The sequence below is a fragment of the Puntigrus tetrazona genome, chromosome 15 (assembly GCF_018831695.1).
Source record: "Puntigrus tetrazona isolate hp1 chromosome 15, ASM1883169v1, whole genome shotgun sequence".
NCBI lineage: Eukaryota > Metazoa > Chordata > Actinopteri > Cypriniformes > Cyprinidae > Puntigrus > Puntigrus tetrazona.
Genome location: NC_056713.1, coordinates 17478253 through 17501372, shown reverse-complemented (window position 1 = coordinate 17501372; position 23120 = coordinate 17478253). Strand labels below are relative to the sequence as shown.

At 36.2% G+C, this 23120-nt stretch overlaps 2 protein-coding genes across 2 annotated transcripts in view; one reads left to right on the top strand and one right to left on the bottom strand.

Annotated features, from left to right (window-relative positions):
* Positions 1–11923, bottom strand: part of b3glcta (beta 3-glucosyltransferase a) — a 60193-nt gene extending 48270 nt beyond the window's left edge. Inside the window, exons 1-2 of the mRNA XM_043259698.1 lie at positions 11138–11923; positions 987–1033 (exon numbers count right to left, since the gene is read on the bottom strand). Coding sequence (XP_043115633.1) covers positions 987–1033; positions 11138–11201 — 111 coding nt within the window. The 5' untranslated portion in view covers positions 11202–11923. The remainder of the gene's footprint in view (positions 1–986; positions 1034–11137) is intronic.
* Positions 11539–23109, top strand: hsph1 (heat shock 105/110 protein 1). The gene is given in 26 exon segments (XM_043258536.1): positions 11539–11577; positions 12095–12288; positions 12505–12562; positions 12662–12762; positions 13202–13286; positions 13612–13711; positions 13778–13929; positions 14005–14249; positions 15152–15169; positions 15171–15320; positions 15322–15364; positions 16125–16231; positions 16403–16524; positions 16644–16794; positions 17698–17812; positions 17814–17856; positions 18037–18080; positions 18083–18196; positions 19262–19393; positions 19692–19748; positions 19750–19800; positions 20144–20287; positions 21149–21192; positions 21194–21269; positions 21682–21741; positions 21743–23109. Coding segments are annotated over 26 exon segments (2526 nt in total). The 3' UTR covers positions 21824–23109.
* The last annotated feature ends 11 nt before the right edge of the window (positions 23110–23120 follow it).

Sequence of the window (23120 nt, the reverse complement as noted above, 5' to 3'; positions counted from 1 at the left end):
ATGTGCAATGAATCCATCAGAGTCTCATCTCCCATTCCCTTCAGGAGCGGATTTGCTATTTACATGTCGGAAATGGCAAATGCAAAGACTGAACTTGCTGCTGCGTGTCTCTGTGTGTGCAATAAGTGTACATGCGTTGTGGACCCACCTATAGGCGCACTTTACTAATACGCTCTTTAAATAACAAAAAAAACACTTCGCCATCGTCTTTAGACCAAGTTTTAGTTGGTCAATGTCGAAGAACTAGAGTTATAAAAGATGTCACCGGGCCAGTACCTTTCCAAACGGTACACTTCTGTACTTGTTAGGTTCAAATACGTACACTTTAAGTACTAATATGTACCTACATGAGTACTTAAAGTGTACGAAAAACGAACCCCCTTTTAGGTACAAACATGTACCTTTTGAAAAGATACCACCCCAGTGACAACTTTTGTACCTTTATTTCTAAAAGTGTATTTCAGATGCCTCAAAATAGCACCGTGCCAACAAGGCACCTAAAAACACCTTGTTTTCAGACCACCATGGCCATGAGCACACAAATGGGTGCAAAATCTTTCTATTCTATTACATATATAGCACACCTGTACATCCAATTTTTTATTCATTATTTTTTTTTTATTTCATTATTTTTACATTTCTTTTGTCTCTGTTTACTGGAAGCTGTAACACTAATACTAATTCCATATACTTGGAAATGAAGATGTTTCTGATTCTGATTCTGATTCTGATTCTATTTAAACAACGTCAAAATGATAACTGCATGAAATTAGCAAAACGCTTTTTTTCCCTCCGGGCAAGTGTATATTTCATACATTAAGGGTGTAATAAGCTTGCATTCATAGTGCTGGATAAACAAAACTTGCACAAGCTGTAATGGGTGTTGAGGCAAGCATGCAAACAAAAGAATAGGAGACATAACAGATTTAAAATCAAACTGCTGTCATACTCTGATACACAACAGTAAACATGCGTCAGCCCCTTACCTTTGTTGGACTCTCCACATCATTTCCCTTTGCAGCGATGAGTGGCACTGGAGAAGAAATCAAACAGAAAACGTCAGGCCACAACAATGAGGGCTCCATTAAGATGCTGAGAGAACGGCAAGTCTAAAAGCCCATGGTTTCTAATGTAAATGTTACGTGCTTCTTTAAGAAGAGGGAGTTAAAAGCCAGCTGATTAGAGGAGAATGTCTTCTCCTTTAATCTGTACCAGCCGTTAGGGACTTCTGTCTGCGCCGCATGTATTTTGCAAAGTTTTTCATTAGAGCAGGAGAAGCTTCTCTCAAATTACATTTCCATTGATCCTGAGAAGAGAGTCGTTTTGCGAAGAGCCTTCGAAATCGATATCAAGCGTCAAAACGGCAGTTGCAGAGATGACTTTTGGTGCCACTGAAATCTTTGAGAGCGAGTTTCGTTTTCTGAGAATACGACAGCCATTAGACTGTCCTTGGATCAGTTTAGTAATTGCTCCTTTTACTTATGCGCTCCTCGGGTGACATTATAAGGGCAGAGCCGTGAAGGTATGCATTAAAAATCCAGATTAACTCATATGAAGGTTAAAAGGCATTTGCTTCTTGCTGCTTCACAAGTCTATACGCAACCTGTGAAATCTTCTTTTATATAACTCTTTAATGAGGATGAGCTTTAAACCTCTGAGCCAATAGTTAGTTTGAATTTTATAGTGCTTCTTTACTCCTGGCCCTGTGTGCTTGTAACTAAATTATTTATGGAGTCCAGTTCTCTATAGATGTCTAAAAAAACTTGAGAAGCCTGTAAAAAAAAAAATTCAGCATTCTGAATTAAATTTTTTCATATAAACATAGAAATGCTGCCAAAATCGAAAAGTAAGCAGCAAAAAATAAGTCGGAGTTTCTTGGCCTGGTGTTATGCTGAAGACATTAAATATGCATAAACGAATGGCTCTGTGCTGGAAATGTCTGCTGGCTGTTTGGGGAAAACATCTTTAAATTCATTAATGTGGACAGCAATGACAACTAATATCTAACATTTTGTTAAAAGAAGATGACTGGTAAACATAGCCATAGAGAAAAGTGTAAAGAAATCTAGACTTGGCAGTATTAAAATTCCAAGTTAACTTTGAGATGAGGAAACGTTGAGCAATATCATAAACGAGAGGAATCAAAGGTCATGTGTAAATGTAACATGATTATGTGAGCTCATTAGACTCAAAAGAGCGTGAGTGGCTCTGAGGATCCAATTAGTCATGTTGGCTTGAAAATAACGCTGCTGAACAAATGATATTAATAACAATGTATAGGTGCGTATTTGTCTTTTCATTTCAGATTTAATAACACACTGTTTGCATACACATATGCTGCCAAGCTAGTTCAGGGAATAATACAATAATATGCTGGCCTAAACTTTTCATGGGCCAAATTAATTTAGGTAATCGTTTTTTTTTTGGATACTTAAAATGGTATTCACTAAGTATCTCAACAGTTTCCCAAACATGTTTACAAAAAGTCACTAAATCAATATATTAGAATGATATCTGAAGGATCATAACACTTAACACTAGAAAAATGACTCCTGAAAATTCAGCTTTACCATGACAATAATAAATTGCATTTTTAAATGAAGTGAATACAGTTATTTTAAACTGAAACAATATTTAACATTTTTTACTGTATGTTTGAGGAAATGAATGTAGTCTGGTGAACAGAAGAAATATATATATATATATATATATATATATATATATATATATATATATATATATATATATATATATATATATATGTGTGTGTGTATGGATATATATGTATGTATGTGTATATATAGTAAAACAAACTTTTATTTTGGATGTGATTAATTGCTTTTACAGCCCTACAAAACACATTCACAAATGTTTTAAAATGATCTCCCAGAACCCCTTTAAGCAGTCACTTTCTCTCTTTCTTACAAAATGTAAGCGATTAATAATAAATAACCCATGGGTGGATGGATTTGCTCTGCCCTGAACATCACTGCTGCTCTTTTTCCACTGTGGCTGAATCATAAAGGGCCATGGCATTTTCAGCATATCAGTGGGCAGGATGAGTCTAGGCCAGAGACGATATATAGGTCTGCTGTTGCTGTCAGATAATTCCCCCAGCAGTTCTACCGAAGCATCGGGTTGTTTACAGCTGACGAATGCACACCGCTACTGACTATCATCAGGATAGCTTCCCTAATGTGCTCTGCTCTCACAGCGGCAAGAGCTAGATCACAATTTCACCTCAAATCTAATATTCTGTATTAGTGCTCTGACAGGAACGTGCAAAAAAAAAAAAGCAATACGGGAGACTCATAATACTACATCTCCCCGAGCGTGCCATTAAAACGATTGTAAAACGCAAGAAATATGTTTTATATAAAAAGCTGAGCGCATTCACCAGCATTCAGTTTCATTCAGCCAACATCTTAAAGAGAAAAAGAACCATTAAGCAGATCCATCTTGAGTTCTAAATAAATAATTCCACATAAATAAGAGAAACTGTAGAGTGAGAAAACAGGTTTCAACAAAGAAAAATCGCTTCTTTCAGCAGCAAGACTACATTCTCACATGGACTCAAAGAGTCTGTCAGAGTGGATTAAATATGCAACATTTGGCTTGAAAACCTCGGCTTCCTTCAGGAATGCATCCAAGTTCACTCCTCGTTCTCTGACATCTGTCGCAAACTTTCAATCTTTTAATGCCGGTCCCCTGAGGATGTAAGGGCGAGAGAGACACACACGAGGGCCATTTACCAGCTCTCCGAGCGCTACTTACACTGCATCGCTATATAGCGCCTCCTTGCTTTTGACAACCGCTGGCTATATTCTTGATAAAATACTGTGAGAAAATCATTTGCGCTAACTGACATCTGTGCACAGTTTTTTAGATGTCTCCTAGACAAAGAACAGATGCTCTTTCAGATAAAGCAGAACAACAAAGAAAAATGAGGGAAATTAGAAGCTTTGGATGAAAGCTGCACTTGATGGTAATCAAAGGGTTTTCAAAGTCTGCTAGGACGAATGGATGCACAGTTCCTGGGAACAAATACGGATACTTCCCTGCTACACGGTATATAAGAAGTAGAACATCGAATCAGCAGGAAGCCTAAATGCTCATCCTAAAAAACAAACAATAACCAAACCACTTGCTGGATCCATTAAGATTCTCAAGATGATTATAAAAAAAAACTTGGCAAAAGACTAAAAATACTACAACAAAATCATTCTTTAAAAGAATGATTTTTTATATATTGTAAAATACTGTATATTTTATTATTACCTTTACATGTAATTTTACTGTAGTTATGGCTGGACAATAATTCAATATCAATATGACACCTGAATGTAAACCCTAATATGTTTACCATATTGTTTACCACGGTACAATTCTGGAAACCACAGCAACTGTTTTTATTTATTTATCTATTTATTTATTTTTTACAGTGACAGGAATGAATTACCAATAAAGTGACAGTTAAAAAAATAATTGAAAATGTATAATAAATACATGAAAATTATCTATTATTTATTTAAAAGTGAATGAATAAATATAAATCATTCACCATAACTAACAGATTTTAAAAATCTATACTTAAATTAAGAAAGTATTATAAATCTAGTGAATTATAAATCTACAGTATGACAAACTGATATTCATATTTTGAAATTTGCTAAAGACTACATTACTACATTTAACAGTATTATTAAATTATAAGCATAAAAAAAGTGTGTTTTTTTGTGAGGAAATCGAAATGCAAACAAAAAGAAACTGTACAATTCACCATTCAGTATTGAGTGTTAGAATTAATTTTAATGTACTAATTTTATAACTGGATGATAATGATACCATGCATCCCTAGTACGCTACTGATCAAAGAACAGACAATGCCAAACATTTCAGACGCAATATGTTCAGGAAAGTATTCACGCTACACATCTGCATTCCTACACAACATACTTCCTCAACAGTCAAGAAGAAAGTTCACCCTCAAACTGAAAATGCACTTTGAAAGTACAGGAATTTGCATTACTTAGCTGTGGAAGGCAGACAGGGAGATGTTTGAACTTCGTCAAGAAATGCATTAATTTGTCTCGCTTCCTCAACCACACCTCCAGACATTTCCAATTTCCCAATCAGTCACTGTTTGCCTGAATCAGAATTGTAACTGGCACTTATTTAAAACTCAACTATTGTCCTCAGTATTGGCTTTTCTCTGTGGAGGAAATGGGATTCCAAAGTCTCAGAGCCACAATGAGAGCAGTCACTTTGGTTTGCTTCCGGAAGCCAAATTTATTGTTCATGCATGCGTGCCGTTTTCTGCCTGAAGGTCTTTTCGTTGCCAGGTCCTCGCAACATTTCCTGCGCGTCATGCTCTTTGCCTAAGTAGCGAGCTGTGCAAATTACGTGATAATATTAATAATATTTTTTAATTAATTACACATTCATAGTGTACAAGAAGTAATTTGCTGTACTCCGTATACTCCGCGACTTGATAATGAACCTACAACTGTTAATCAAAAGAGGGAATGCATAAAGAGAGTCAGCAATACACAAGTGTAAAGCAAACAAAGCGAGTTATTAGTCATTACTCCTTCCATAAATCACAAAGGCGCACTGATATTTATCAAATGGGCACTCGGAGGAGCCCTCAAAGCTGTTCTGAGAGAATTATATTAACGACATGCATTAGTTAGGAGAGACTTGCAAACCACTGCCATTTGAATGGTGTTCCTGACATTAAATGATAACATTGAAAGCTATAGACCGTTTGCTGCTTCTGCATTCAGTCGGCGTGTGTTAATTCCCTCTAGCTGGGTACTAGACCCTGCTGCGATGATGATTAGGACCACAAACAGCAGGGGCACTACATAAAATCCAATCTAAAACATAAGTCAATCACAGATCCCTCTTAAATTACGGCTGGTATTAAGCCTGAACTTCTCTCTTGACATTTGATTCGAAGTAGATGAGTGGATGCTTTTAAAACACACAAAATTTCATGGCTCTATGAAGCTAATATGACCTGAAGGGAGCATGACATATCTCTTGAATAAAAGTACCTCTGCTCATCTTTCACATCACTTCACAATCTCACTTTGGAAGCGGGTGGCTATCGCGGAGAAAAGGTTTTTCTGATGACCTGTCAGCGTAAGAAAAAAGGAAAACTTTAGAGAAGTAGCTGTCGAGAAGAACTTAGCTGAGATCGACAGGCCTGATAATCACATCAAGTGCTTGTTGTTAAACGTTTATGACGGGGCTTCTGCGCTCTAAATAGACAAATATCGATCACTCAAAAGATCGAAACAGGATGAAAGTGCAGTTTGATGACAAGTTGCGAGCGGACTAGAATTTCATTATTAAAAAAGGTATCACACAGCGTGACATCGTCTCTGCTTCGGCCGCGCACCCTTAGGAATTGAACGGAATGTTGTTTCAAGACAAAATTAAATGAAAACGCGCTTTTTTCGTAATTGCATTTTATGGATTTTATCGTTTCTTGCGTGCGGTGGATTTTATTTTACCGTCTCATCCATGTTTCACTTTTAATCCAAACGAAACGGCAGATTTCTCTCTAGTGAAGTACGTTACGCTCCAACAATTTCTTCCGCATCTATCTAACCAACTGATGGAGAGAATCGAAGGCTCTACGACACAACAAACCACCAACAAAGAACTAGCTGCAGTGAAGATGACTGTGTTGTCATCTGGGCTAAAAAAGTTTTAAATCTTACGTTCACAGATGTCTCATTAGAGGTTGTTTCTACAGACCACTACACTGGACTGTACCATATTGGAATGGTCAAAATTTGACTGTGAGCACTTTACAGCAATTCAGCGATGTTTCCGTAGATATATCTCAGAACTCTCACCGCTTTTCCATTTCTTTGGGAATTTAATGCTTGTTAGTTTTTAAAACCAGAGGCTGCATCTTGTAAAACTATAATATTTGCATCATTTTTTCAGAGTGATGACGCTCTCACATGAATAAGTCTACAGCCAATGACCAACTATGTACATTTTAGGGCTGCACGATTATGACAAAGATTCCCTTGAAATTGTAATTGCGATTATTAATTACAATTACCACGATTTATACTGAATGGGTTTAAAGCGTTGTTTGAAGCAACTCCATGCAATATTTTTACATGAACGTAAGCTGAAAACAGTCATCTACCTTAAAAACCATTATTGCTTTTCTATAGTATTAAACCTCAGATATCAATTATAGACTGCATTCGTTTTTTTCTTTAAATTAGGGCTGGGCGATATATTCATGCATATCTCGTCGGTAAAGACAATTCTTCGATTAGCGGTATATCTCCACTATCTATCTTCAAACGGAGCAGCAAATGTAGATAGCCATGTTGTCATGAAAATATGCATTAGCTCACCTTCATCAGTTTTCCTCTTGTGCTCTCGTTTGCTAAGCTGAATAGCCAATCAGAGTGATCTGTCTTACCGACTGCCTGAAGCCAATTCAGCGTGCTCAAAATCCAACAACAGGGTCTGAATAGTGTAGAAGACACAGTAAACACTGCAAAAACTGAGCTCCAGTCTGCTAAATACTCTAATTCAGATCATAGACCTTTCACAATTTCATGTACATTGTGGCTTTACATTCCATTTAAATTCCCATATTTTACTTAAATTTGGTAAAAGACAGCGTGCAGTTCAATTTAAATGTAAGAAAGTACAATTAAATAGAACAAAATGTAAAGAAATATGTGTTCTTCTTAAGTATATTAATGATAATTCTTTGAAATTCTGATGTCTCTATATTTATAGAATCCAATATCGTGCCTATATTATCGTAGCCTAATTATATTGTATATTTAAGCCTAATAAATTAACTTTTAATTTATGGACTACGGAGGAATAATATCGAAGCATAATTAATTAGTCTGAACTAATGCATAACTTACTATTTTAGCATGACTTTAAGGAGTCAGAAAATATTAAACTTATAATAAACTTGCTACATATGAAGATTTCACTTGCAAAAACAGGTGGCTTAATGGGATAGTTAGCTCTATTTTTAGGGTTATTAAATTGATTAATTGGAACGCAAAATTAAAAAAAAAAAAAGCTGTTATCTGTTTTTGGAAATTAACACCTTATATAAAAGCCCTTAAAATGACCACTGTTTCTCTCTCAAAACCCAAACAAAACATTCTAAATTTGGTCAACTTTGGTTTCCGTGCAGAAACACATTCAATTTCCTCAGCTGCGTCTCCAGCTTAAGAAATAAATAAATATAAAATCATAAAACTGTCTTAAGTATTAAAGTAGATCTGCTGTCCTATTACAGCAGGTTAGTAAAGCTGGAGAAAAACAAGCATGCATTGGCATTTCTTTGCTCATCATAAATGCCTAGTTTGTCTCCATCTCCCATGGCTTTCAATCCCAAGCCAAATCCTAAGACTGCCTCTCACTGATAAGCAGAACAGAGCGCAAGTCTTCACACCGCCAAGGTGATTTCATGCCATCCATGGATTCCTGCACTTCCTGCATAACTTTAGATATGTATTTGACAGTCACTTTTTCAGACAGTGAGTATTGGTGTGTTTATCTTTTTAACTGTCAGGTGTAAACAGGACTTTTATCTTTTAAAACTGCTAGCTTAAACTGTCTCCTGACTCAAACGAAGGAATAAGTTCTATGGGAACAGAACAACATCTGTGGGGGAAAGACTCAAAACACCTGCTGGTTATTTCACTTTTCGCAGTATATCTCATCAGCTAACAAAACATCTTTGATGCAAATTTTAAATGGCTTTGTTTATAGCTGTGCCTCACAGCAAAACCACAGTGGCCTTTGACTGATCATTCCTTCTGCCTGCAGGTACACACAAAAAAGATATCTTATCTTTTAAGATTTCTTCTGCACATCATAAATAATACAGCAGGACAGCGCTGATATCTTGACATATACATCTTCATAAGACCTTAAAACAGGAAATTCCTTACAGGAAAAAACTACGAAAATAGTACACCGTATTTTAAGTGAGATCTGGGCTCTAAAGTTTTTTTTATACTGTCCCAGTTGGGTCTAGCTGGGCAATAAGTACTTGGCATGTTTTCATTTGACAGAAAAAAAAACTCTATTCTATTATTTATTGTACATTTTTTTTCCCTCGAATATTTTCATCTCTTCATATACCAAAATATCTTTGTTAATGTAAGATCGTCACTAGTTTTAATCTTTCTTTACATTTTTAAATATTTTTTTTCCTTTCTATTAGAGTATCAGAGATTTTTTTTGTAGAATGTATTTTTTTTTTCATTCTCACTAAGGTTGCCCCATTGATAATTTGCAATAATTAATGATTATTATTTTTATATATTATATTCATAAAATACCTTTTATTTTTTTATTTCCATAGGAATCGTAACAAAATTAATTTCTGTTAAATGGTAAATTTTGGTTACAAAAATTCAATTTGAATTTGCAATCATTTTATTTTTATTTATTTTATTCAAAATTTTCAATTTTTTATGTATTTTTCTTTCCGTTTGTGACAGAAATTATCAATAATTTCAATTAAATTGTATAATTCATATTATTTATTCATTTCATTTATTGTTTTACTGGAAAAGGCTATGATTCGTCAATGTCATTATGACTACATTCATATTAAACACACTTCTGCTGGAAAGCGATGGCATATTAAGGGTTCACAATTCTTGCAACTTTAACCAAACTTTGTGTCAACAAATAGCCAAGGCTGACAAATGTAAGATGTAAAGATATTGCGAAACTAGCCCAACATTTTGACCCGAAACTCCCTCATGTCCTAGAGACCAGCGGGCCCTTACTGTTGAACTCTGCAGGTGCTAGCGCTAAAACTAGGTCAGTACCGCAAGATATTAGCAACCGCAAGTCTCTTTCTCCAACAGCAAGGTGCATCATCTGTGCACATCGAAAATATCTTATACAGTTATGTCTGAGATCCTTCGGCATGCATAGCCTAATGATTAATGACGAGACTCTCTTTTCACTGCAAATCGATTAACAGTGGCGAAACTGAGACAAAATAAGGGGCACTGATAATATTTCAGATACAGAGCACAATCAGCCTGTGGTTCAGGTGTTAGCTAGACGCATCAGGTTAGTGGGACCCACAGGCTTTTTACTGTAGAAACAGACGAGGGTGCTGAGTCCGACAACTTGAATTGCATTTACGTGACTGGCATATAAGCATACATACAACCTTACATCAACTCCAAACACACAATTCATGCAGTCGGATGATTTATGACCTCAATATCCACAAATGTCCATATTAAACCGTCTTTATAGGCATTGATCAATACATTACAGCAGTTCTATTTGCACCGGTGCTCTGCATAAAACGTAACGCTACTCATTTGCCTGGCAAAGGTGAAGAAAGAGGAAGGTTTCGGTTGCATTTTCTTCCAACAATACTTCAGGTTTCCACACTTCTGCTCCAAACTGTTGTGCTTCGGATTCTTGCACATCATTCTGTTCAATGAATTATTTACAGTGATGACCAGACTCTGACTGTAGCAGTTTATTCACTGTAAATCAAATATGATACCCCAAAATGTTGTCAAGACAAGCAGCTCACTATGTTTTGAGATACAAAATACCATGCCCGACAATGTTGTCGAGCTGGCAGCTCAGTTGGACTTCGAGACACAATCAATCAAACCTTCAATGCACAAAATGCTGTCTAGACGGGCAGCTCACTAGGTTTCGAATCAACCAATCATTCCTGTGCTGCCCAAAATGTTACCTAGGTAGGCAGCTCCACCATTCATTGAGTATATACTAGACAGCCAAGTTTGAAAAAACCATGCATGCTTCCATTATTTAGATATTTCATTCATACTACTGTCAAACGAAGTTGTAAACACCGATTTTAAGGCGCTCCTCGTAACTTGACGGAGTGCAGAAAACTGCCACAAAAAAAGGAAGTGTCATTTGTGACAGCTTATTTAAAACAGGTTAATGCCCTTGTCAGTTTTTTTTCCAGCATATGCTTTTCCAGCTGCAAAAGAAGCAAAAACGTTTCAGACTGCTGCAGTTCTCAACAAAACAAACAGCAACATAAATTAACATAAGACTCGCGAGCTGAAAAAAAAACTTCCTTTCTGATGAGTAGAGAAATACTTACCAAGCGACCAGAGCAAGAAGCATCGGGCAACGTTGTATCCGTTTTGAGAGTTTATGGAAAGCATAGTAGAAAGAAGCGCAGGCACCGCTCGCTGCCAGCTTGCTGTAAATGTGCAGTAGCGGAGTGTTTGCACTGATCCTGTATCCAACAGTCACTACTGTGCGTGCCGATCATTACCCAGCTTTGTTTTGCGAAGACATTTCCTGTTGAACGCGCGTCTCAGCTGCGCCCTCTAGCGACCGCGTCGGTAACCACTACAAAAGGGGCAGTGCTTGGCACCGACGTTACAAGCGCGATCGAAATGTTTGTTAAAGGGATAGTTCGCAAATGTGTGACAGTTTAGTCAGGCGGAACGGCGGAACTGCTTCATCCACTTTCGATAAAACACGGCAAAGGATTAAATGAGGCGCATCACTTTATACTTTGCCTTCAGCCATGAAGTAGGCCTAACTTAAACTCTTTAAAATGATAACTTGCATTCCACTTTCCAATAAATTACATAAAAACGTAGAGCTTTCAATCTTACTGTAACATATGGACCCACCGAAGGCTACACGTTTCTATTAGTTTTTACACGACTGTCACGACCACCCTAATAACAGTTTTGTTTTTAAGTCTTGTCCACGTGTGAAATAATAGACACTGTTGTGTGCTAGCTAGATTTTTTTAAAAAAAATAAACATGTCCCTTTTGTGAGAAACAAAGGTAACGTTTAAATCATCAAATCTGTGCGAACTAACAATATCAAACAAATGTTATTATGTAGAACAAAAGTAAGGAGTTGTCTACCAAAATATCGAAACAAATTCAATCTAGATCTAGAACCAATAAAAACCCATCGACACCAATAAACGACAGGAGATCATACATTTGTGCCATTTATCCCATAATCTCGTACGGTTACCACAGCAACCCACCCGACGCTCCGAGCTCCGCAGGTTGCACAGACAGCGTTAGAACGGTGGACGCGGGCTGCACCTCGGAAGTTTCTGGAAATCGGCGCCGGTGACCGGGCTGACGCGTGCTGGCGGGTTTGTTTATCTGACGCCTGTCGCGGGCTTTGATGCGGGGTTTCAGAGTTGCTGTGTTGCTGTGGTCGAAAGCGGAGGAATCGAGAGCGCGTCTAATGAATTTAGGGACAGACGCACGCCGTAAGTGGATGCTGTGCTTGCTAATTGAAGCTTTCATGTCATGTATCTTCAGTGTATCAGATAAACAGTGCTAATCCCCACCTAAACTGAAAGTCAAGTGCAAGTCAATGCCAATGACATTTGCTTTCCAAAACACACGAAACGTGATGTGCAAGCGAGCTAGAATTAGTCATAAACTCTCTTAAAAGTTAATTCCCCTGAACTGTTTTGCTTTAGAGATGTTGTGTCATTTAATTCAAAGAGCAGGAGCATTGACAGTGCTGCAAAAAAACAGGTGGGCATTCCTGTTCTCATCTGAGATGGTTATGAATGAAGAAAAAAAGTGTAATATTTTACCATTCTTTTCTTTTTTGTTTTTCTATTATTATTTTAGATAATTACCAATACTGCGAGCACAGTCTCTAATTTTAAGATACTACATGGCAGATTGTTTCTGGATCATACAATAAAGGGTCATGATGTAGATGTAGATGGGTTTGTTTAGCAGTCCACTAGTAATTGACACCAAAAAAAAAGAATCCACATAAAATGATGCTTTCTCCAGGAACACATTGACACGTTTGAATCAGGACAGATTTGTGCACAGATCAAGGAAACGAGACATGGTTTTTCTTAATACACAGATTTCACTTCACAAACAATTAGACGATGTACTGGTGTAATGTACTTTAAACTGTAATGTATAAAAATGTCAGCATTTTAGACTCTCATTCTGACGGCACCCATTCACTGTAGAAGATCTATAGGAGGGGAATGATATACATTTCTCCATATCTGTCCCGTGGAAGAGACAGACTCCTCTACATATTGGATGGCCTGACGGTGAATGTGTTTTCAGAATTTTATTTATTTTCTTTTTTGATTAAAGAATTAAGTTGTGACTTTTGCTGTCTTGATTAGGTCATGCACCTTGACCGGGAGAACCATTGTTGTTGACCAAACTGAAAGACATCGCAGAAGCTAATCCGCAGAAGAAAGCGGTGGACTGTGTCATCTCCGTACGTCCTTGCGCTGAAGCCATGAATATTGCAAGAAATAATTTATTTTCATGATACTTAATGGCTACCAGGAGCATGTACCAGAAATAGAGGCTTTCGGTTAATTAGAAATTCTTCTAAAATTATTTATAGTGCTAATAACGTATTACAGTCATTTGTATTCTTGTCATCTTGATATTTTATAGAAAAGGCCTTGCTTTATTTTCATACAGGAGTAATGTTTTACCAGGCCCTTTTGGACATAAACCACAAAAGTGCAAGCCACCAATCCGGTGGTTTGTTTGTGTTATTTCTTTGGCCATACAAATGATTTTGTCATGTATAGATCCCCTCGTTCTTCACTGATTCAGAAAGGAGGTCTGTGCTGGATGCTGCCAAGATTGCCGGCTTGAACTGCCTGAAGCTAATGAATGACAGCACTGCAGGTATCTTTTGAATTAATGAAGCTCCCAACAACAGTGTCTTTGCCACATCCGAAGCAATGTTGACAGTGTCATTTATCATTCCGGCGGCGTAAAACTGTGGCATATACGAGCAAGATCTTCCAGGCTGTGATGAGAATCCAAAGATTGTGGCATTTGTGGACATGGGCCACTCATCTCTCCAGGTTGTCTGTTTGTGATTTCAACAAAGGTGAGTCTCAGTCAAAGTCAGGCTCTCGTGTAGATCCCCGACTTTGCATTTTCACGCATGTCAGTGAATGCTCTGTATTTTGCAGGTGCTGTCGACGGCCTTTGATCCTTATTTGGGAGGAAAAGACTTTGATCAGAGGCTGGTGGAATACTTCTGTGCTGAATTTGAGTCTAAGTACAAGATGGATGTGAAGTCCAAGACTCGAGTGATGTTGCGACTGACACAAGAACGTGAGAAACCCAAGAAACTGATGAGCGGCAACTTCACAGACATTCTTTGGAACATTGAGCGCTTTATGGACGATAAAGACGTAAGTGGGAAAATTAACAGGTATTTGACTGTGGTGTTATTTAGAGCTATAGATTGATAAACCAGGCATTTTGTCAGTTTCATTGTCCAATACCGTTGTGTGAACTATACCATATTAGTGATTGGTCCAACACCAGAGAAATTATGGAAAATAGGATTTAGTGGGGTGTTTGCAATAACAATGTTGGCAACTTAAAATGGAAATATTTAAAACATTTTGGCCATTCATTTACATGATAATGCAAATACAACAGCATTTTGGAGTGTTTGATGAACATGACAAAAAGTTAAGTGATCTCCCATGGCCTTCACAGACAGCTGTCTTGGGAGGAGCGATACATAATACAATATGGCATTATTCCCTCTGGCCACTGTCCATAAACAAAACCATAAATACTAAATTTTTCAAAACCAGGCTTTCAGTACATTGTTATGATAATTTGTAGAATTTGACACAAATGTTTACTTTATGCAAATTAAATACCACAGAATTTTAATATTTGCTATTTATCTGTTATCAGGCGTGAAAATGTTTATCATCATATTGGTATAATTCTTAACATCAGAGCAACCCTATTTCGATCCTGCCTTCATAAAGATTCTATTATTTTATAAATATTCAAATATTGATAAAAACTCATATTATTCATATTATATAGGGAGCTTCCTTTTCCGCTTCATTTAAGTAAAGCTTGTATTGTGTTTTTTTCTTTGGGATTGTGGTAAATGAGATTTAAGAGCCCCTTGCTTATGTTTGTTTAACATAATTCTCATTTTAATTGGATATCTGTCTACACATGTCATAATTATTTGCAGCTAAATGCATGTGTGTATCGATGACATTACCGAACTGCAATGGGGCTACTTAATTTGTCATTTGATCAACAAGCTAAGTGAACTGAATGCCTTCCTCTTCCACACAGGGCCAAATTTGAGCAGTTACCTGATCGAAAGAGCGATGTTTCCATTGATGATGGCTGTAGTACAGGTTCAGGTGCGGCTTCAGGACATCAGTGCTGTGGAGATTATAGGGGGAGCCACACAGATCTCTGCTGTAAAGACCCAGATCAAGTTCTTTAAGAAGTATGTGAGCGCTGAATGCAGATGAAGCAGTGGCCAGAGGCTGTGTGTTACAGGTAAGTGGTAACAAACAGCATAATTTGGATCATTTAAAGCAATTTTCTATCATTATTTACCTTTCCAAGTTGACTATACAACTATAAGTAACTGTGACTGCCTCATTGACTTCCAAACAACTGCCACATTTTGAAGGTGCAGAAAAGAATGAAAGATGTCTTCTGAATGCTCCATCCGCCATCAGTGGTTCAAGCATAATATCATGAAGTTACTTTTTGAATACTTTTTGTATAGAAAAGAAAACAACAATATTGGCTTTATTCAACGATTCGGCACCATAACATCACTGTAGCGCCATTTTGGACATGCATGCACATAACGTACGCAGTTCTGTGTCAGACAGAAATCAAAATTATTCTCACCAAGGCTTTATGCGATCAGAAACACTGAAAAATTCTGTATTCGATTTGTCACCTGTAAATTGTATATCCATTTGCATAATTACAATTTAATATACTCGTTTTGCAATTTTTAAATATTGTTGTTGAAAACATGCTTTTATGGATTTTTGTGGAAACTTTTATAAATTTTATAGATTTCTTACCATTTATTTGAAATAAAATCTTGTAAATCTTAAATGAATTTTGTTACTTGATCAATTTAGAGTTCTTGCTGAAGAAAAACTTTTTTGGCCCCGGACTTTTAAATGGTAGTGAGTTTTGAGGCAAGCTGCATGCTATATTTTGTAGAATGTGAAACCAGTGTGATAAAATATTGATTGCATGAAAAATTAATCTGCTGTATAATGTTTTTCCATAGTGTGCCATGTTCTCTCTTGCTTTCAGAGCGCGAGACTTTGCAATCACAGATGCTATCCCATTCCCTGTTTCTCTGTCCTGGATCAGTGAAGCAGATGAAGGAAAATCGTAAGCTCAGCTCGCTACTGTAAATTATATCAGAAACAAGCCCAGGGGAACATGCTGCTGTTTTCATTTTATTTGGTTTAACACTATACACTATCTACGTGCATAGGCTGTACTCCGCATTTCCCATACTGATACATCTCTTATTTGTCCATGCCTTCCAGCTGTTACGAGATTTGGCAGGAATCATCCCTTCCCGTCAGCCAAAATGATCACATTTTACAGGAGCAAGCCTTTTGTTTCTGGAATCTTTTTCACATCAATGCCCTTTCCTGAGGCGGAGATCGGTGAGAATCAAGGGGGTTTCCCTTCAGGCCATAGTAGCATTCATACTGAGACATACAGATGATGCTGATATCATATTTTGAATGTGAAGTAATGCTATGTGTATCATGCTTCCACAGCAGAATATAAAGTGTACAGTAGAACATTCAACTTCAGGAGAATGGAGAAAAAGCTAGTAGGTGAAAGGTGAGAGTAAAAGTTCAAGCCAGTGGTATAGTCAGCGTGAGCTCAGCTAGTATTGTCCTGAGGGTCAGCTCAAACGAATCTGAAACCATAGAAATATTTTTTTTTTCTTAAATATATACATGCATGGGTATATATTTATATGCACACAATAAATAAATAAGTAAATGCACAGTACACTCACACACAATATACACAAATACTGTTTTGTAGTAAAAGGGTTATTTTTGTCAGGAAATACAGTCAATACAGCTTCGTTTTATACACATTAATACCACATAAAAAAAAAAAAGACTGCTGTATAAAGACCATAAGTAACACAACAGTTTCAAATTAATTGTAGGTAATGCATGAAAAATGGATGTACAAGTATACGTAAGAGAAAAAAGTCAATAGAGCTTCATTTTACATACATTCATACCTCACACTTAATTTAAATAAAGACTGTCATGTATTACATTACAGTGATCGTGACATACATTTAGCAAATTATGATATTGTTCGTTTTTTTTTCTTTCTTAGATGTTATTCGGTATACTGTTCCTTTTTTGTTGTACAAGTGAGTTAAGATAAACAGTCAGTATAGCTTAGTTTTACACACATTAAAAGGGACTATAACTCACACATGAGCACAACACATTCGAAGCATGACTTGGCAAAATATGATGCGAACCAGGAAAGTGTCTTCAACTAATGCAGCCACGTACTTCAATTTACCTAAAAATCTAAAAGCTTTATTCCTAAAAGCCCATTAGAAATTCCAGAGGAAACCCAACTGAATTAGCTTTTTAGTTTGACAAATTGACATCATTACAGCTATATTCAGGCTTTAAATTATGAAATGCAGGTGGGGATGAAAAAAAAACAATAGTTTATAATAATACTGCTTGGCTAACATATGTCGTTGTCATAGTTGTGCTTTATGTGCTCACTAATGTTGACTGCAGGGTTTCTATGAGGGTGACAGTGGGCAATTGGCTCCTTGTTGTGATGCAGTAACATAATTATGTAGAAATGCAACATTCAGCTCGCCGGGACTGTCATTGCTAGGACAAGATGCAGGAGGCAAACATTCAGCTCTCAGTAGACAAAGAAAACCTGCCAAAAGCACAGTGTCCCCCCCATGGAAAAAAAGCAGAATCAAACAGATGCACTGAGCTGTGGTACATCTCTCACTTACTGCTTTCTCAATACACTTTGCTTTATATGTGCATATCAAACAGGCAGGTTGGTGTGTGTCTAGTTTATGTAAAAACATTGTTATTCGTGTCACATCTTGTGAAATATCTTAAATTTTATTTCTGTCAGTTTGACTGACTGTTGTACCATTATGCTAATAGACATTGTCTGTTCTTCACAGATGAATGGAGAAGTAAACAATCACCCCCCCCTGATGCTAAAAAAGCCAAGATGAAGGTCAAACGTGTTGTTCTGCCCATTGAGGAGACGTTCTCCCAGCAGTTACCAAAGGATCGCATCAGGACTTACATGGAGCAGGGGGTACTGGTGACCAAACTTTTGTTTATGCATTAGTCTAAAAGTAAAAAAATCTGGTATTTAAATCTGGTATGAAAATCTACATTTTCATCTTTACAGTTAATTTTAACCCTAAATGAAGAAAAAACATTTTATTTAAAAATATTTTATGATATAAAGTGAGAAAGAAATGTAAAGAAGTTATTTTTTTAAGAAATATTAACATTTATGGGTGTTTAATCGAATAAAATCATATTTTGGCATGTACTGCTGTTAAATGTTTTTTTTTTTTAGAAGCATAATGCCCACCTTTATTTTATAATATATTTATTATAATATTATATATTTATTTGACCAAAACTACAGTATTCCTGCGGAAAAAAAAAAATTCAAATATCGCTTTTTTTCATTCAAATATATTGTAGAATGTAATTTATTCCTTGCATAATATGCTGAATTGATGCTGAAGAAACATTTTTTATTAACAATTTCAGAATTTCAGGATTCTTGGACAAAAAGATAGCTTGAAGAACAACTTTTGATTAATGTGACAAAAGTAAACATTACTCATATAAAGTAATTAAATAAGTAATTAGAATAGGTCGCGTGTTTTGCTTTGAAAATACTAAAATATAAACAGAAAAGCTAAAAGTTTAATTAAAAATCAAAAATTAAAAATACTAAACCATTTAGCAATTTCTATAAATTGTTGTGTTAATAATCCAACTTATATCACAGTAAGCTGTATTAATTTCGAAAAATGATGTAAACAAAAGCACTTTTACTAGCGGCCCGACACTATTAGATCCCACTGTGCATGTAACAGTTGATTTAGCGATGAAAGCTAAAGAAACATATCTGTCTTTTAGAGTGAGATTGTTTGAGTAAATCTCAAATGATGATTCAAAAGCTGTGATAGATATTTAGTTAGCCTTAGAAGTTTGATTTTGGTATCTTGACAGTACATGAAGCCATAAACAAGAATAAAGACATTCTGGTAGATTTTTGAATATCAAAGCTATTCAAAAAGCCATCAGTCATTCTCACCATCTGGCGCTCACTTAAATTCCTCTTCTTCTCTCCCGACAGAGCGAAATGATACAGCAAGACTGCCAGGAGAAAGAGCGCAACGACGCTAAAAAAGCAGTCGAGGAGAATGCCTCGAACTACAAACACAAGCTGGAGGGTCCCTATCTGACGTTTATAAACCGCTCAAGTAATGTATCCTCCGTGCAGCTTTTTCCAGATAACACGGCATTACCTGTAGAGTGACATGTAATCTATTTAGCTCACAGGGACACTTATCAACAGGCTGTGATTTATTCATAGCGTTCGTTAACGTTTTCAAGCCTGTTCCTGATTGAGGAATCTCTGAAGGCCATTTTCAGTTCATGCATAAATGAAGAGAACTCTCATTCATTTAAATTAGTTAGTAGTTCATATGAGCTCTGCAGCTGAAAGGACCACAAATCTGAATGACGCTTAAAAAAAAAAAAAGCGCTTCTTTTCTTCACTCCAGGACCATCAGGCGTTCTCCGAGCTTTTAAATGGCACAGAGAACTGGCTGTACGAAGAGGAGAGCCGACCGAGATAAGCAGACGTACATTAACAAGCTGGAAGAAATACATGCGAGTCATTGTCCTCAAACACATTCGATCATAGCCACGACAAATGGATTTTGTGTTCTCTCAGAGATAACCGGACTTGGGCGCCGCGATAGGTTTAACATTTTGCTCCGTTTGATGCGCGGCCAGTTTCGTGTTTTAATTGACTCGCGCTGTCTTGACAGCTCGCGGCGTTGGGATGGCATGCGCTTCGCTTAAAGGCTAGGAGAGTCATTTGTGTAGCTTTCAAAACCCCTCTGTTGCACTTTAGGAAGAGCGCTAATTGGTTGCTGTGTACTGCACACCAAACAAATGCATTCAGGCTTACAAACAGTGATGTATTAAAGCCTTTTGTTTTATTCAACAGAAACTGGGTAAGCCTGTGCAAAACAGATACCAGGAGTCCATGCGGAGGCCTAAAATGCTCGTGGAGCTGTCAGCCAAAATACAAAGATACATGACTATTATGGAGGAGTATAAGAATGGAGCAAGAATAAGTTTTCTCCGTCATGTATCACATCTTATTTGGAGCAATCACGCTCTTCGGGGCACTTTACAGCACAGGGAGGCATTGTTTTAAATTGTTTTGTACATTATAATGGATCTTATGCAGTTACACAGTCAGATTTCAGCCATCGGTCTCTTACAGCTGACTATAAATAGTGTCTGCTCTTACATTTATTCATTAAGCAGAAGCTTTTATCCAAAGCGCCTTATAAATGAGGAATGTAACAACACAGCGATTCATCCTAAGACGACTGTAATGATCAGAAGTGCAACAATACTTTCTTTTAAGTTCTACTGACTAGAAATGCATTCTCATCAATGGTTGCGTTTTGTGTTTAACGGAACACTAGTAAATGTAAAGATTTGTTGTCAGGAACTAGTTATGCACATAATGGTCATTTAATTGTACAAGCTCATTTACATTTATTTTTATATATATTATACCTATTTAATCTAATGTTCACCAGGGTTATTATAATGAAGAAATATATATAATATATATAATATTTATATAAATAAATATAAATGCAAAAATACAATATTTACAAAGCAACTTTATTTTTTTTTTTTTTTAAATAACTAAATTTAAGTAAAACAAAAAAATTATTACAATTTATTAAATAAATAAATAAATAAGCTAAATAAACTATAAACGTTGCCCTGGAAGCATAATAAAAGTATAAGCACCAAAACTACTGACTGGAAATAAACAAGAAACATTAAACATGAAACATGAAAAGAATAAAAATGACAAAAGCATGTTATAGAATTACTAATAATAAAAACATTGCAACTAAACTGAATGCAATTTTAAAAATAGCTGATAAAAATTAGGAATGAACATCCTTTTTTAAAAATGTAGAAGGACAAGGTCCGAGTGTGCTTTGAAGATGTGGTGCGGATGACAAACAAAGGATTCTCAGAATAAACGCACACCTGATCAGAAACCTGCCATGCACTGCACTGAGATGAAGGGGAAATTACAGGTAAGGAAAGACTAAAAGCATCACAAAAGCATTTCACTGTGGGAGACACATCTAAGAATAATCTTACATGTAATCAGAGTTGATTTCTATGTCCGAGCAGCCACAGGGGGGTGGTGTTAGCTGCCTTTCTATGTCATCACTCAACTTTGAAACACTTTTAAAAATCTTCTTTCACTGCGAGGCATTTCTCTATTTAGTGATACAGTTCTAAACATTTAAGCATCTGTAAAATTAATTTAATTGATGTTTACGTGAAAATGTTTTTACATCACACTGTTTTTTAAATCACAAACCTGGATTTTTTAAGTAATTCATTTAGTGTTTTATCAAACCCCAGTTAGAGTGAATTCAATTATATGTGCATTTGTTTGCGATACTATGCACATATTTTTTTTTCCCCACAACCCTCCAGGCACTTAACAACATTTGTGAGGAGATGGATGAAAACAATAAACCAGAGCAGCCACACAACAAAAAAAAGCCCAGAAGATGTAACTATTGAATACGCTGATTTTGTTCAAAATGAAGCAAATAACAGCCATGCCAATATTTAATGTCTTATTATCATGTAATGCAAGTCACATGTAATAATATTTTTTTTTCCAAGTAACTAGTAAAGTAACGTATTGCTTTTTAATTTACAATAATATATCAGTTACTTTTTCAAAACAAGTGCGTGTGCTGTGAACATGATGCTACTGTAGTTCTAGACTAAATGTCAACATACATTAATTCTTCTATAATCTCAGAATATGACACAAACCTTCAAAAATTATTCATGTTAAATAACACAAATGTATCTAATCCCATTTTATTAACCACTGTCTTTGCTGCTGGCTTTTGATGACCCAGTTCAACCATACTAATAAGCAAAAATTACTTCAGATAAGATTACTTTCAGCCTGAGGTTTATTCAATTGCTATAAAAACAACTTATTATATTAAAAGCAAGCAGTCGAGCCTTACTCATATTTAAAAAGTAATACAAAAGTAAATGTAATCAGTTCCTTTTTTTAGGGAGTTTTTATATTCCTTTTAAAAGTAACTTTCCCCAACACTGCTTATTATATTAGCAATGCAGTATGGCTGGATTGCATACAATGTTGGCTGCTGGTGCATTGTTCAGTCATATATACCGATAAAGATATTTGTTTATTATATTTGATGTTAATATGCACATATGAAAGGTTTTTGTGCACATTCGGTTTATCTTCATGTAGCATCTTGAAATCCTTAAAGCTCCGCTGTTTTTCTCCACAGTTTCAGTCTGGTTTCAATGCAGTCCAAGTTAATTCTGACTATAAATGCAGTTCCGAAACAAAACATTTAAATATATAATAAAATGCTTTAATGGCTGCTTTACATAAAGAAATGAATGGGTGTAGATGTAAAAGCTGTCAACAAAAATACCGAGAGAACAGCTAAATAACACCTACTGTATTGACAGCTTTACTGAAAGAAAGTTGCTACTGAAACCGTGGCTCTAAACAAAGTGAAAGCTTGCAATATCAGAAACGGATGCTGCTTTACGCCTGAGCGTTCCGCTTTATTTTCGCTGTGCATTCAATAGGATATGTCATGTTAAATTTACAATTTATTTATAGCACATACTGACAGCGATATCTGTGCAAGTGGAAATGCACCAGCTGTCTTTGTGAAATCTGTTGATGCAGAGAATTGATGTTTGTTCCTTTGTGTTGTGCCTAAAACTTTTCCTGCAAGTTTGAAATCACAATAAAACAAACACCTCTAAACTTTCTATTCAATGTATTTTCAGTCCTTTAAAGGGATAGTTACTCATCTTCGTGTTGTTCCAAACCTCTGACTTTCTTCTATAAAACACACGCACAA